The sequence below is a fragment of the Poecilia reticulata genome, chromosome 1 (assembly GCF_904066995.2).
Source record: "Poecilia reticulata chromosome 1, P_reticulata-male-v2, whole genome shotgun sequence".
NCBI lineage: Eukaryota > Metazoa > Chordata > Actinopteri > Cyprinodontiformes > Poeciliidae > Poecilia > Poecilia reticulata.
Genome location: NC_088830.1, coordinates 14,895,741 through 14,909,938, shown reverse-complemented (window position 1 = coordinate 14,909,938; position 14,198 = coordinate 14,895,741). Strand labels below are relative to the sequence as shown.

Sequence of the window (14,198 nt, the reverse complement as noted above, 5' to 3'; positions counted from 1 at the left end):
CCGACACCTGATCACTATTCTGGAGAGATTGGAAAGTGTGGAGGATTCATCTTGCAATGTTCCATCGTTTTTAGCAGAGCTCCAGACTCTTTTCCAGATGACGCTGCCAAGATAGCGTATATGATCGGGTTATTGAAAGGGAAAGCCCTGCGATGGGCAGAAGCTAAATTTAATCTGGCCTCTCTTTCTCATATACCATTTGTTACTTTTCTAAGTGAGTTAAAGCAGACATTCGGCTATGCAGAGTCTAGTTCAGAAATCACGCATCAGCTTTGGAACTTGAAACAGGGATCCCGTTCTGCAGCTGAATTCGCAATTGATTTTCGCACCCTTGCAGCTACGTCGGGGTGGAATGACGAGGCTCTAAAAGGGGCTTTCATTCAGGCTCTAAATGAGACTCTGAAGGATGAACTTGTCTACCGGGACGAACCACCCAATTTGGAGGCTTTAATATCCTTGGCTATTAAGATTGATAATAGACTGCGAGGGAGGTCCCGAGAGAGAAAGGGAACTAAACCTGTGTTCTTCCCAGGCAGTTTCGCTCCCGAGGTTGCCATGGAAACCATACCGAATACGCTCCCTCCCGAGGAACCCATGCAGATTGGCCGCACCAGGATTTCCCCCACAGAAAGGCAACGTAGGCTAGAAGCCCGAGCCTGCTTTTACTGCGGTCTTGCTGGTCATTTTGTCGCTGCATGTCCTGCTCGGTTAAAAGGGAAAGCCCACCAGTGAGCACGGGAGTCCTGGTGGGTGGATGTTCCAGTTTGATCTCCCGATTTTCTCTTCCTGCCTCTCTGTGCATCAATCAAAGGTCAGTTAACTTCTCGGCACTAATTGATTCGGGGTGTGAACAAAACCTGATTGATAAGGAACTGGTTAAGAAGCTTAATATACCTACAATTTCTCTTCCCGCTCCAATCAAAGTTTCGGCCCTGGATGGAGGAGTCCTGCCTGCAATTTCACAACAGACTAAACCTGTCGAACTTCTGGTTTCAGGCAATCACCGAGAATTTCTGACTTTCTATGTGTTTCCCTCTCCACAGAGCCCTTTGGTGCTGGGCATTCCCTGGTTGAGACGACATAATCCTCACCTTAACTGGTATGAGGGAAGAGTGGAATCATGGAGCAGAACCTGCCACGCAACCTGCCTGCTGTCGGCCTTGACAAATCCAAAACTTGACACCACCCAGGAGGACGAAGATGACGCCCAGGATCTGTCCAAAGTGCCCTCTGACTATCATGATTTGAAAATGGTGTTTAAAAAAAATAAAGCGCTTTCACTTCCCCCCCACCAGCCCTACGACTGCGCTATTGATCTTTTTCCGGGCGCTCCGCTGCCCTCCAGTCGGCTTTATAACATTTCTAAGCCAGAGAGGGAGAGTATGCTAAAGAGTCACGGGCTGCAGGCATTATCCGCCCCTCTACGTCTCCGTTAGGGGCCGGATTTTTTTTTGTATCAAAGAAAGACGGTTCCCTCAGACCATGTATTGATTACAAGTGCCTCAATCAGATCACAGTTAAAAATAAGTATCCTCTTCCCCTTCTCACGTCAGCTTTTGAACCGGTTCAGGGCGCCACAGTGTTCACTAAATTGGACTTACGAAATGCTTACCATCTTGTCCGCATCCGTGAAGGTGACGAATGGAAGACCGCGTTTAAAACTCCGTTGGGCCATTTTGAATATTTGGTCATGCCATTTGGTCTGACAAACGCTCCAGCGGTTTTTCAATCTCTTATCAATGACGTGCTGCGTGATTTTCTGGATCGGTTTGTGTTTGTTTATCTGGACGACATCCTGATCTTCTCCAAGAACATAACGGAACACAAACAGCATGTCAGACTGGTTCTACAACGTCTTCTAGAGAACAGTCTGTACATTAAGGCGGAGAAGTGCGAGTTTCATGTACCTTCCATCTCGTTCCTGGGGTTCATCTTGGAGAGCGGGCAGGTGAAGCCGGATCCGGAGAGAATTCGCGCAGTTCTGGATTGGCCGACCCCCTCCTCCCGCAAACAGTTACAGCGTTTTTTGGGGTTTGCTAATTTTTATCGGAGATTTATCCGTAACTACAGTCAGACTGCGGCCCCCATGACAAGTCTCACATCCACCAAGATCCAGTTTACTTGGACTCCTGAAGCAGAAGCAGCTTTCTCGGCTCTGAAGGAGAAGTTTGCTAGTGCCCCTGTTCTGATCCAACCAGACCCTTCTCAACAGTTCACGTTGGAGGTGGATGCTTCTGACTCGGGGGTTGGAGCGGTCTTGTCTCAAGTCTCGCTCTCTGATCACAAACTGCATCCATGTGCCTTTTTTTCTCGCCGGCTATCACCTTCAGAGAGAAACTATGATGTGGGGGATCGTGAGTTGCTGGCTATTAAAATGGCTTTTGAGGAGTGGCGTCATTGGCTGGAGGGGGCTGAGCTTCCGATCGTGGTGTGGACAGATCATAAAAACTTGTCCTACCTGCAGACGGCCAAGAGGTTGAATCCTCGACAGTCTAGATGGTCTCTTTTTTTTTCGAGATTCAATTTTCTCATTTCTTACAGACCAGGCTCAAAGAATGTGAAACCTGACGCCCTCTCTCGACAGTTCTCCTCTGACGAGGGTAACCTTGTTGTGGACACCATAGTGCCGCGATCCTGTATCATGGGGGGGGGGTTTCCTGGGATATCTCCGACCTGATCCTCAGAGCTCAGCAGTCCGATCCTGATCCGGGTACCGGTCCTTCAGACCGAAATTATGTTCCTCTTTCTGTTCGTTCCCGGTTAATTCATTGGGCCCATGCTTCTCGTTTTTCTGGCCACCCTGGCACCAGTCGGACCACAGCATTAATCAGACGCTCCTTCTGGTGGCCATCCCTTAACAAGGATGTTAAGGATTATGTTTTAGCCTGTCCCACCTGTGCTAAAAACAAGTCTCACCATCAACCTCCCAGTGGCCTCTTGCAGCCCTTACCTGTTCCGGGCCGTCCTTGGTCACACGTTGCTCTTGATTTTGTCACTGGCCTGCCTCCTTCTAAGGGATTCTCAGTCATACTTACCATTGTTGATCGCTTCTCCAAGGCCTGTCATCTGGTGCCCCTTAGAAAATTGCCCACGGCTACGGAAACTGCTCTTTTGCTTGTTAAACATGTTTTCAGGCTCCATGGGATTCCTACAGAAATCTTGTCTGACCGGGGGCCCCAGTTCATCTCCAAGGTATGGAAAGATTTTTGTGGCGCGCTCGGGGCTAAGGTGTCTTTGTCTTCTGGTTTTCACCCTCAGACTAATGGGCAGACGGAGCGCATGAATCAGGAGATGGAATCTACGCTTCGTTGTATGTGCTCCTCCAACCCCTCGTCATGGTCCTCCCATCTGCCCTGGGTTGAGTATGCCCATAATTGCCACATTTCCTCCGCTTCTGGTCTGTCTCCGTTTGAGTGTTCTCTGGGTTATCAACCTCCTCTCCTCCCTTCAGACGAACCTCAGAATGCTGTCACTTCGGTTCAACATCATATCCGTAAGTGTCAGCGCATCTGGAAGGAGGCTACTGCAGCCTTAAATCGGACTGCTGCCCAGAACCGCCGCTTTGCAGATAGAAAAAGAAAACCAGCGCCTGTTTATAGCCCAGGTCAGAAGGTTTGGCTTTCGGCCAGGGACATTCCCCTCAAAGCTGCACCAAAAAAACTGTCTCCCAAGTTTTTGGGTCCTTTTGAGATCCAGGCGGTTGTGAACCCCTCTGCGGTTAGACTCAAGCTCCCATCTTCTCTCAGAGTCCATCCGGTTTTTCATGTTTCCCTGCTCAAGCCAGTGAGGTCTTCCTCACTTTGCCCCCCTGTTAATTCCCCCCCTTCTGTCCGTTACATCGATGGGGGCCCGGCCTACACCATTAACAAAATACTTGATGTTCGTCGACGAGGCAGGGGTTTCCAATACCTTGTGGATTGGAAGGGTTACGGCCCTGAGGAGCGCTCCTGGGTTCCTAGGTCATTTATTTTAGATGAGTCTGTTCTTAGAAGATTTCATGCCTCCAGGGATTCGGGGTCGTCCAGACCGCCAGGTGGCGGTCATTGAGGGAGGGGTACTGTTAGGATTCGGGTTAGTGTGGGTACTCTTTCCTATAGAGGATCTTCGGGGCAGAGTTCTGACGGGCTGACGCACCGGCAGCGGATTCCGAGTGATTGACTGGTGGACCTTTAAGAAGCAGTGGAGCCGTCACTCATCGCTCGATGGTCCCACTTGTTGGTCAGAGTCTAACCAGAAATTATGTTGAGGATGTTCTGTTAAATGACTTCAAGTAACATTTTGGTCTTCCCTCAGAAACCGAGGTACCGAAGGAATCAAGCCAAGAACCAGGTCTGGACTACAAACGCGTTTCCTGCCAAGACCGGACATCCCCGCCTGCCGCTCTCCTCCCCTCTCCATCACTGATCAAGAACGCTCCCGGATCCTAGCCTTTTCCCTCCGTGCTGCCACCCTCCGAAGAAACAAACCTGAGCTGACCGGCCTACCCATCCTCTGGAATATAATCAGACTGTACCGTTTTGAAATGCATTAAACTTTCACTGAACAGTGTTCTCTGGTGTTGTGTGAACTTGCATGTGGGTCAGGAAACTGAAATCCAACATGACACAAGTGACCCCATTAAAGATCTTTGTGATGAGACAGTTATTACACCAAACATGATCTGAAAACAAAATGATTTATTTCTTCTTGACCACATAGCCTCACATCTCTCATGACAATCCATTACGTTCTATACTTCTCGACCTGCTACAAAGCATTCCCCAGGCCCAATCTGCCTCTCAATAGACATGTGTGATCTATGTCTATGTTTGACTCGTCCGCTCTGCTACTGTTTAGATTCCTGACTATTTTTTTTTTTGCTGGTTTCCTATATGTTTTCCCTCGGCGTTCTTTATTTAGCATACCACTAGCTCCAAACCCAGGTGAGCAACCTCCAGATGTACCATGAGAAAGCAGCACTGCTTGCTGTTTCAGAGTGACTAGTGGCAGACTGAGACTCTCCTGCTGAGAGAGGAATGAATGGGGCAAAACCCCCCGAAGCAGAAACACATTTTGATTCGGAGAAAACAAACAGCCTGTTTAACCAGAGAGACACACTAATCACAACTCTATCCTAGGTATTTCTGGTGCTGCAAGCTGATAGATTCAAAATTTACTATAATTTCATCATCTTTTACTCTCAAAATTAAGCCCTCATACAAATTCAACACAGTCATACTGCGGCTTGGTTTTAAATTGACCACTAGAAAAAAAAAAGAAAAAAACATATTACCCGATGTGCTTCAGGCATCAAGTCAAGATGATGCTAAATCAGTGACCGAATTGAAATGCCTTCCCATTGTGACTCAATAAGTGTTGTGAATTCAGTGGACAGGTTTTGATACACTGAACTTGATCAATGCTAGTATGGTGATCTTGATTTGCTCACTTTTCAAAACTACACCCTCTCTTCACGAGATGTATTTTGGAAAAGCTTTTACATCAACATAGAACAGTTGTAAAAAAAAAAGAAAAAAAAAGATAAAATCTTTATAACCCTTAAGCAAAATCACAAGATTTTTATAACATATCAGTTTTTCCCCCCATTTTAGCAGATGAGCATAAAGCTTTCAATGGCCAGGAGGGAACTCCAACAGCTTGAAGCTTCAAGCAAAAAAAAAAAAAAAAAAAGCGGCCACTTCATACCAGTAAACCAAAGACGGACTTGTGTAAAGTGAATATTTAATGGATCCCAGAAGGCAGGTCAGTTTTAGCTTAAACAGTAAATATACTTGCAACACAACACCAACTGGGATCAGTACGCATGAACAACTGAAAAACAATCTGTGGTCAGACAGACATTAGCTGAACGTCTGACAGGGATAATTAAAACTGGAGTCTGGCAATTGCAGACTGACAGTCCAATTTTATCTGTCTCTTGAAAGTAAAATTTTTTGGTCTGACAAAAAAAATAAAGGCTGGAATTTTTCAAGCTAATTTTTTCACAGGATTATTTCTACAAAATCTTTAATGCTACTTCTTTCAAGATGTGCGCAAAGAAAGTCTGTTGAGCAGCCTTTTGAAGACGTTCTATTTCATTTCAGGACAGCCAAAATTAAAGGTTCTGCTCAGGGGGAATCCCCTTCTACAAAGACGGGCTGAATATTGATCAGCCTCAGGCAATCTGCGCATAGAGGAGACTTGGTCAAGTTTTAATACTGAATTAAAGCGTGCCGTTTTGTGAAATGTGCTTTGAAAAGTCAATCTCAGTCCAGAATATGACAGGGAGCACAATTACGCATTCCAATTTTTTTGACTTCTTGATCCCCTTTAGACTCAAAATTTATGATAAAATATTTTAATTATAGCTTGAGCAAAATCCCCATCATTTTCAAGTCACGTAAATAACTCCAGAGGGTTTATTGCCTGACAATATCTTTAGTTGTGCATTTCTCTGAAGCGGATGATAACTATTCCACACTGCAATTAATAATCAGCAAACATGGACAATTATCCAAATCACACTAGTAGACAATCTTAGCTTTCTCTCGATTACGTGCTTTTACATTCACTGTCCTGTGTAACACTTGAAGTAATTACAAATGTACTTACTAAGAGTTTCATAATCAACATTGTGGATAAGTGTTTTGCTGAGTTGTATGCCCAGACCCCTGGACCACTGAACGATAAAGAGGGTATCCTAACTGCATCATTTTGAAGATACCATCAAATCTTTCTGAATGATAAGTATTTTTTTTGTTGAATTTACTGACATGTCATTCTAAATACCCACTAATACTATCAGGGGCCTTTCTCCAGCAGTCATTGGACAAGAGGTGGGGTACAGCCTGGACAGGTCGCCAGTCCATCGTAGGGGCAACACAGGGACACACAAGGACACACAGGATGAACTATCATTCATGTAAATTCATGTAGTAGCGGCTCTAGTCCAGATCTGGTTTTTTTGTTGTTTTTTTTTCCATAGAGTCATTGAAAAAATATCTCCAAAAACACCCTCAGCAAAAACAAAGCGATGTTTCATTGCTTAATACAGCAAACTAAGTGAGCCAAAGAACCACTCCAAAGTTGGAAGTCAGTCAAAATCACTACCAAAGGTCAAAATGTGAAGAAGAAAACTGAACACAAAAACTCCGATCCACACAGCTCTACTTCAGAGTGATCTCATTTTGGTTTTGTATAAGCAAGTAAACCAAAACAACAAAACGTTTTGACGTGTTATATTCCACTTTTATTGAAGAGTTTTATAGTTAGTTTTTATCAGTATTCAAATGAAATAAAGCAGCATTTAAAAACTCTTATTTCATTTTCACCTAAAATCCAGACTATCACTTTTGTGTCAGACATGCAGATTTTTTGCAGTGGCTGCATCTAACGAACTAACTGGACTGCATCAAGAACAGGACAGTGAGGTGAAAGATTAGCCTCTAGAAACATCTAACTAAACGTCCCCCCATCACCTCAACAACCTTCATTGTCCATATTTTCATGATATTTTTAATAATTATTTCAAGTTGTACCAGACACACCAAAACATTCAGTGTCTCAGAATGCTCGGGTTTGTGTGTGGTTGTATGACTGTTTATTTCTGTTTAACAATTTGTTACTGTCTGTGCAATGGCAGTAACGCTAGTTTTATGATGTAGCCTGTGGTAAAGCGTTTTGAGTCGGATAAACAGAGTCTGCAGCTGCAGATCATAACGACAGACCTCATGAACCCTAAGCACCTGCGGGACGTCCTCCATGTTGAGAGGCAGATGTTGCGGGGAAACAAGGGGGACTCACTGGTTTTTAAGCACACTGATCCACAAACTTAATACATTTGTTTCTCAACAATTAAGCTGTGGAAACCTATAGAGTTAAATTCAATGAAGAACGACGGGGGGTAGAGTGGGGGGGAGGGGGGGACCCAATGAATTACTTTCTGACTGAAAAACAATGACAAAACCATCCACCGTGAAAAAACCCACAGGATACCCCTTGGGTACGTGTCGCTCATGCCAGATGTGGCCACATCTGGCATGAGAGACAGCAGCTCTCACCTCTCAGAGACATTGCCACCCAGGCGAAACAACAGGGAAACATGAGCATTTTAACAAACGTGGCCTGAAGAGAAGACAGCAACCCACCTTGATAGTAAAACGTCGCCCACAGGTAAACTCCAACCAACACAGGTCCATTGCTCTTCCGAAGCTCCATCGCAGCTTCAGATCGGAAGTCGTCCCCCCGCCCCCCCGCCTGGAGCCCGCTGGAAATGCCAAACTTGGAAGGAGAGGAGCCTTGACAGACTGCTGGTGCTGCTCTCCCTCCGCTCGGTGTCGGTCCTCCTCGTCGGATGCTCGGGCAGACGCGGACACGCTGGATGTCTGTCTTCTCGTGTTTGGGTCGACTGTCACTACAAAAGTCACTTTGAATCCAGCTGCCCTCTCTCTCTCTCTCTCTCTCTCCCCACTTGTCTCTCTCTCTCTCTTCCTGCGCTCAGATTTTATTTTATTATCTTTTTTACATATCAGATATTCGGAGCTGAGCGAAATCCTGCAAACTTCCTCAGGTTTGTCACCTCCGGTCACATTAGGCTCGTTAATGCAGGGTGACTTTCAGAGCGAGCGCTGCTGAATCTGCATCATTTCAATAGCTCTCTATCAGAGAGGGGCAGGCCACGCCCCTTCAGTCCAACTAACCTTGAAACTTTTTTTATTTTTTTTTATTTTTTTTTACTCATGCTCCAGATTCATCATAAAACCAGGAAGAATTGAACTGTTTTATGCTGCCGATCTGATATTTTATGTTTTTAACGCAAATGAGAGAAATAAAGTTTAAAAAGGTACACCCACATTTTAGTAGATTTGGTTAGTCTTTCCTACATGCACCGCCAATTACTATTATTTTTTTTCTTGGAAAGTCAATCGAAAAATAGAACTTGTGTGACCCAATGTAGTGCAACAACAAGTAATGCAATGACTGTCCAGAAAACAGTGAAAAAAACACTTGTCTCACAAAAATGTACAGTAAATGTCTAATTTAATGTTGATGGAAACTTCTTGTAACTTTTCAGATCCTCCCATCATAGAAATGTTGAGGTGTAACTGGCTGTAAGAAAATGTACAGTTCAAAGTTTATTACAATAAACTTTAAACTTTTAGTTTTGAAACAGGATCCAAGTGATCCAAGGGAATCACAGTGAGAACAGAACATGGAACGCAGACAGGGAACAGCAACAAGAGACCAATGATGAGCATTGGAAAATAGTTGACACATACAGAAACAACAAGTCAAAGGGGAAAAGTTCAGCTCCAATCTAAGAAAACTAAATCCAAACCCACAAAGAACAACGCATAAAAACAAACAAAGAAACTAACACAAAGGAATCAATGGGTACAGCAGGACCTGAAGAGTAAAGGAAAGTGGTCAGGCCACTAGCAAAAATGAAACACAAACACGGAAAGATATGCCCGAACCCAAATGCAAAACCCGTCCAGGATTTTCAAAAGAAACTAAAGGAAAAATAAGAATTAAGTTTTAAATGACATAAAGGTAAAGTCTTGAATGATGCAGATTCTGTTGGAAGTGTACCTCAAGATGTTGTAGTACACTTGGTGAAGATTTATTTGAAATTATTATTGCAAATCAAACTATCCATCCATCCATCCATCCATCCATCCATCCATCCATCCATCCATCCATCCATCCATCCATCCATCCATCCATCCATCCATCCATCCATCCATCCATTTTTCATACCCATTTAATCCAAGGTCACCAGGAGCCTTTGGCCGAGAGGCAGGATGCTTTCTGTCCAGGTCAGCAATCTGTCACAGAGCTGTAAATGAAACTCAGTTAGCTAGTCTGTTCAATCTCTTCCTCTCCTGGTTGGTGACCCCATATCGTGGTCAGTGACACCAAAAGCAAAAACTGTAGCAGACGTTACGTTCCTACATTGATTGTCACATAATCTTTGTGCTATAAAAGGACACCTGTGTGAAAACATCAACCTACTCCATAGACTCTGGTCAGCTAGAATTTGAAGCTTCAGCAGTCTGGGAGTGATCTAAATCAAGAGGACGGGCTTGGAGGCTGTGGTTCTGGTTCCATTGTGACATAAATTTTTAATAAATGCCTACAGGTAGCTGCGATACGATGTGTCAGCGCAGATGGGTCAAAAGACAACACATGTTTCTGCTGTGGATTTTGTTCCAGAATATTCAGTATTTCTTAGGAAAATCTACTAAAGATCTACTAAAGAAATCTCAGAGAAAAAAAAATAAATTATGTATATGATTATGTATATGATATCATGCTATGTGCCCTTATTAGCATTCTTACTTTGGCTTCTGTCCTCCTGTGCACCACGTCGACCTTTCCTTCCTTTTGTCTCTTTCCCCTGTTCGCTTGCCCTCATTTTCTCAGACGTTCTCACATACTTTATTTTTATCTACTCACACTTGCTTCGTACCTGTTGCTTTTGTTTTCTCTTTCCCTCCTTCACAGCTTTGCATCTCTCTGTTTCCTTTTCATCTCTGTTCTGCATTCCTGCAGCTCTGCCTGGAAGCATTGATGATGACCTTGGATGAATACAGGAACACCTGCAGCGTTTTTGACGCTCCCACCATCTCCTGCTTCCTTTTTTCCCTCAGTTTACAAATCCTCTATCTCCCCATATTCCCCATCTACTGTATTTGCTTCTGTTGCTCTCTGAGAGTCGCGTTGAATGTGTGTAGCTCTGTCACCGTAGCCCTGCGAGATGCTTTAAGCTGAGCCTGAGGGGGCCTGGGCTTTACTTTGACTGTTTCTTTTGTGACCATTTATTTATTTACTTACTTTGTTGACTTGTGTGTCTGCTGTCTTTTGTGATTTAAGAGACCTCTGTCCTGCTTTATCACACCTGTAATCAAGTAGCATGCTGGCCTTGAGCTCACGTTATAAATCTAGCCCTCCGGAGCACCTTCATGATTCAGCTGCGTTGGCAACCCTTGTAAAGAGGAGTATAAGACCTCAAAAAAACAGACCGCAGAAGGATTAAAAATCAAACTAACATATATATTTTACCTCTTAAAAACTAAATACCAGATTTTCAATTACTTTTATTGTAAAAGTGATCAAATTGAATGGAATTTGCTATTCTGCTGTCAATATACAACTTAGTCTTTAACATTTCACAAGACGGACACATCTTTGATCAGCGTTGTCACTTTCTCTTTATGTCAGGGAATCCTACAAGTTTTAGAATTTGAGTCTGAGAAGATCATTCAACTTTTTTTTTTCTTCTAAACCATTTCTGTCTTGATTTGGTCACATCTTGTTAAAGAAAACTCAATGGCAATGTATTTTAAGTTGTACTGATGAGACCTCTAGATTTTAATTGAACACATTCTGCTATTTCAAAGAGTTTAAGCCTGCCAATCCCTCATTCAAGGCCTTTAGAACATTAGCATTTGTATATCATGACAAGCCCTTCACCATACTTCATGATAGAGATACGTAACCTTTGTACAGCTTTAGTGTAAAAAGTTCAAACTTAGTCTCATCTCACCAGCACACAGTTTCAGTTTAAAGCTCCAGCAAAGCTTATCAAACTATTTATGTTTGTGTTGGTAGGACAGAACAAACTTTTTTTCCTCACATGACTGCCACACAGTTGCTTACATGTAGTAAAGACATGCCAATTCCTCGTTCAAGGTCTTGTTCTCTAAAAGGGATTTTTATAAACTTATTGTGTAAAATAAGGTATTATTTTTTATTTATTTAATCTTTATTTTACAAGATAAAATCCACTTGAAATTAACAATCTTTTTTCAAGGGACTCCTGGTCAAGAGGCACCAACAAATATAACAGAACTGTTCAGTTCATAAAAATAGAAAACCGAATTGTAATTTTTAATAAAAAAAAATTTCATGATTGTGTCTCACCATCATGTTTATGTCATAGCTCTATGTCCTTACTGTTGGGGAGAATCTGCTGCTATGGTGAACTTTACTAATAAGCAGCTCTGCTCAGGACATAGGTGTATGCAAGTGAGAAATCTGAAGAAAAAAAATCTATTTCAAATCAATAAGTCCATCAATGTTTGAAAAGCTGAAGTATGATTTATAGCTAAAAAGCAAAGACAGCCAAAGTTTCAAGCTCATTATTTTCTTGGCAACAAGTGTTAAACTGCTCCAAAAATCTGTGCCAGGAAATATTTTAGAACTTGTTCCAGAATCTGTAGTGACTGATATGATTGTCAAGTTAAGTAAAATGTGCCTTAAGTTGTTGTGATGTGAAAGGAGAGACGAGTCAAAATACATGCTGTTCTCAACACAAGAAACTTGAAACAACAATTTTAATGTTATCATAATCACACTTCACACGCAGAGCTATTTGACATCAAAAGGAGAGAAAGCTTTGCGTTTCCGTACGTCCAGAAATTTCCCCAAGAAATCAGTGTGATTCCCCTTCAATCTATTCTTGGTTGCCGTTGCAGCAACTGTACAGCAGCATCAGAGAAAACTCTCTGCACAGTTCCAGCTCACACAAGCAGAGATGAATCCTTACTCTGGATGAATGAGGATCTGCAGGAGTCTTATTTAGTAGCTCAAGTCGGTCTTCTTTTTCAGAGCAGGGCCAGGACATTGTGTGAGGAATAAAAACAGCTCAGTTGGAGCTCTGGTATCTGATTTTCAACTCTTAAGTTCAACCAAGCGAAACAAAGACACACTAAGTTTCTTGTGTTTCAGAAAATCTTCTGTTTCGTTATGCAGCTGAAGCATTGGCTTAAATTTTTTGTTCGGTGGATGAAAAATAAATTTTCCTTTTACAGGGAAATTGTAGTCATCAGGTCTGGATTTTATAACAAACACCATACGTTTCACTTCGGCCTCAGAATTAGGGATTCAATTGTGTGTCAGCTCTTTTATATTTCATTAAGCTTACATAAGAGTTTTAGTTTACACAAGAGGTTTTGGTTTTGACACCACAATTCACAGGATTTTGCATTTCGAATGCATTTAACTGATGCTTCTTGTCATCTAGTTTAAAAAGTTTAAATAATTGATTTTCTCTTTGCCTGAGGGGGAAAGCAACAACAACAACAACAACAAAATGAAAACACTTAAACAACCAGAAATTTTCAAGGACAGTCTCAGTTACACTAAAATATTTCCCACATTTCAAAGACATCTTGTTCATATTTATCAGATCTTCTGTCCCAAAGTGTTTCTGTCACATCGTATGAGCAAACAGGCATAAGTGTGAACTCGCAGACCCACACCTGTCTGCATGACTCAGATCTGGAGATGTGAATAATAGAAGAGCAGACTGAGGTCAGACTGTTCAAATGTGGTGTGAGTGTATGAGGAAGTCTTTGTCTTATCATGAGAGAGAGAGAGAAAAAAAAACTATCAGCCAAAAGAACTGGGTCAAGACACTGACATCATTGAGGAGTGGGGGGTCACCGGGTATATATATGTATATAAAATATAACCTAAAAATATTAGGTTGTTTTCCCTGCGTCTTCATGGAAGGCAGCTTTTAACCACAAGCGCTCTCACTTGAAATAAAATGACAAATCTTTGCTCCCATCTAGTGGTCATGATGTGTCATTGCAGGGGACTGGTGAACTCGCCCGCAAACTGTGCTGACCCTTGTGAACTACAATGAGCTTAAAACTACATGAAGATATACACTGCTCAAAAAAATAAAGGGAACACTTAAACAACACAATATAACTCCAAGTAAATCAAACTTCTGTGAAATCAAACTGTCCACTTAGGAAGCAACACTGATTGACAACGGGGACCCTCGTCGGGTCAATCAGTGGACAGTTTGATTTCACAGAAGTTTGATTTACTTGGAGTTATGTTGTGTTGTTTAAGTGTTCCCTTTATTTTTTGAGCAGTATATTATCACTCAAAAATTAACCATTGTCACAAATTCTCAATCTGAAAAGTTAATAATTTACTGCATACTTTAACAAAATGTGGAGATTTCTGTTTACTCTGTATTTAAAATTAATTTAAAAACGTAAATTGACATGTTGATCAAAAAAGAAAAATTGAAAGCGATAATGAAGAAATAATCAAATTAATTTTTGACAAAGCACGATTACTTACTATAAATGACCTGAAAAAGGCTCAAAATAACAGACTTAAATAAAAACACAAATAATTCCAACCTGCATGATACTCAACTGAGGAAGAATAAATACAAATAAACAAAGAATACG

At 42.2% G+C, this 14,198-nt stretch overlaps 1 protein-coding gene and 2 long non-coding RNA genes across 4 annotated transcripts in view; 2 read left to right on the top strand and 1 right to left on the bottom strand.

Moving 5' to 3' along the window:
• Nucleotides 1-8,906, bottom strand: part of LOC103464217 (neuronal acetylcholine receptor subunit alpha-7-like) — a 42,678-nt gene extending 33,772 nt beyond the window's left edge. The window contains exon 1 of one of the 2 annotated variants that reach the window (XM_081607028.1): nt 8,127-8,906. In XM_081607028.1, the coding sequence (XP_081463154.1) occupies nt 8,127-8,196 (70 nt within the window). In that variant the 5' untranslated portion in view covers nt 8,197-8,906. The remainder of the gene's footprint in view (nt 1-8,126) is intronic. The other variant, XM_008408177.3, reaches the window with a different exon arrangement.
• LOC145551668 (uncharacterized) lies at nt 561-1,291 on the top strand. Its single transcript, XR_014087559.1, has 2 exons — nt 561-811; nt 1,044-1,291. It is a non-coding gene; the product is annotated as an uncharacterized LOC145551668 (long non-coding RNA).
• On the top strand, nt 4,065-4,548 carry LOC145551669 (uncharacterized). The gene is made up of 2 exons (XR_014087561.1): nt 4,065-4,218; nt 4,294-4,548. It is a non-coding gene; the product is annotated as an uncharacterized LOC145551669 (long non-coding RNA).
• Nucleotides 8,907-14,198: the final 5,292 nt, after the last annotated feature.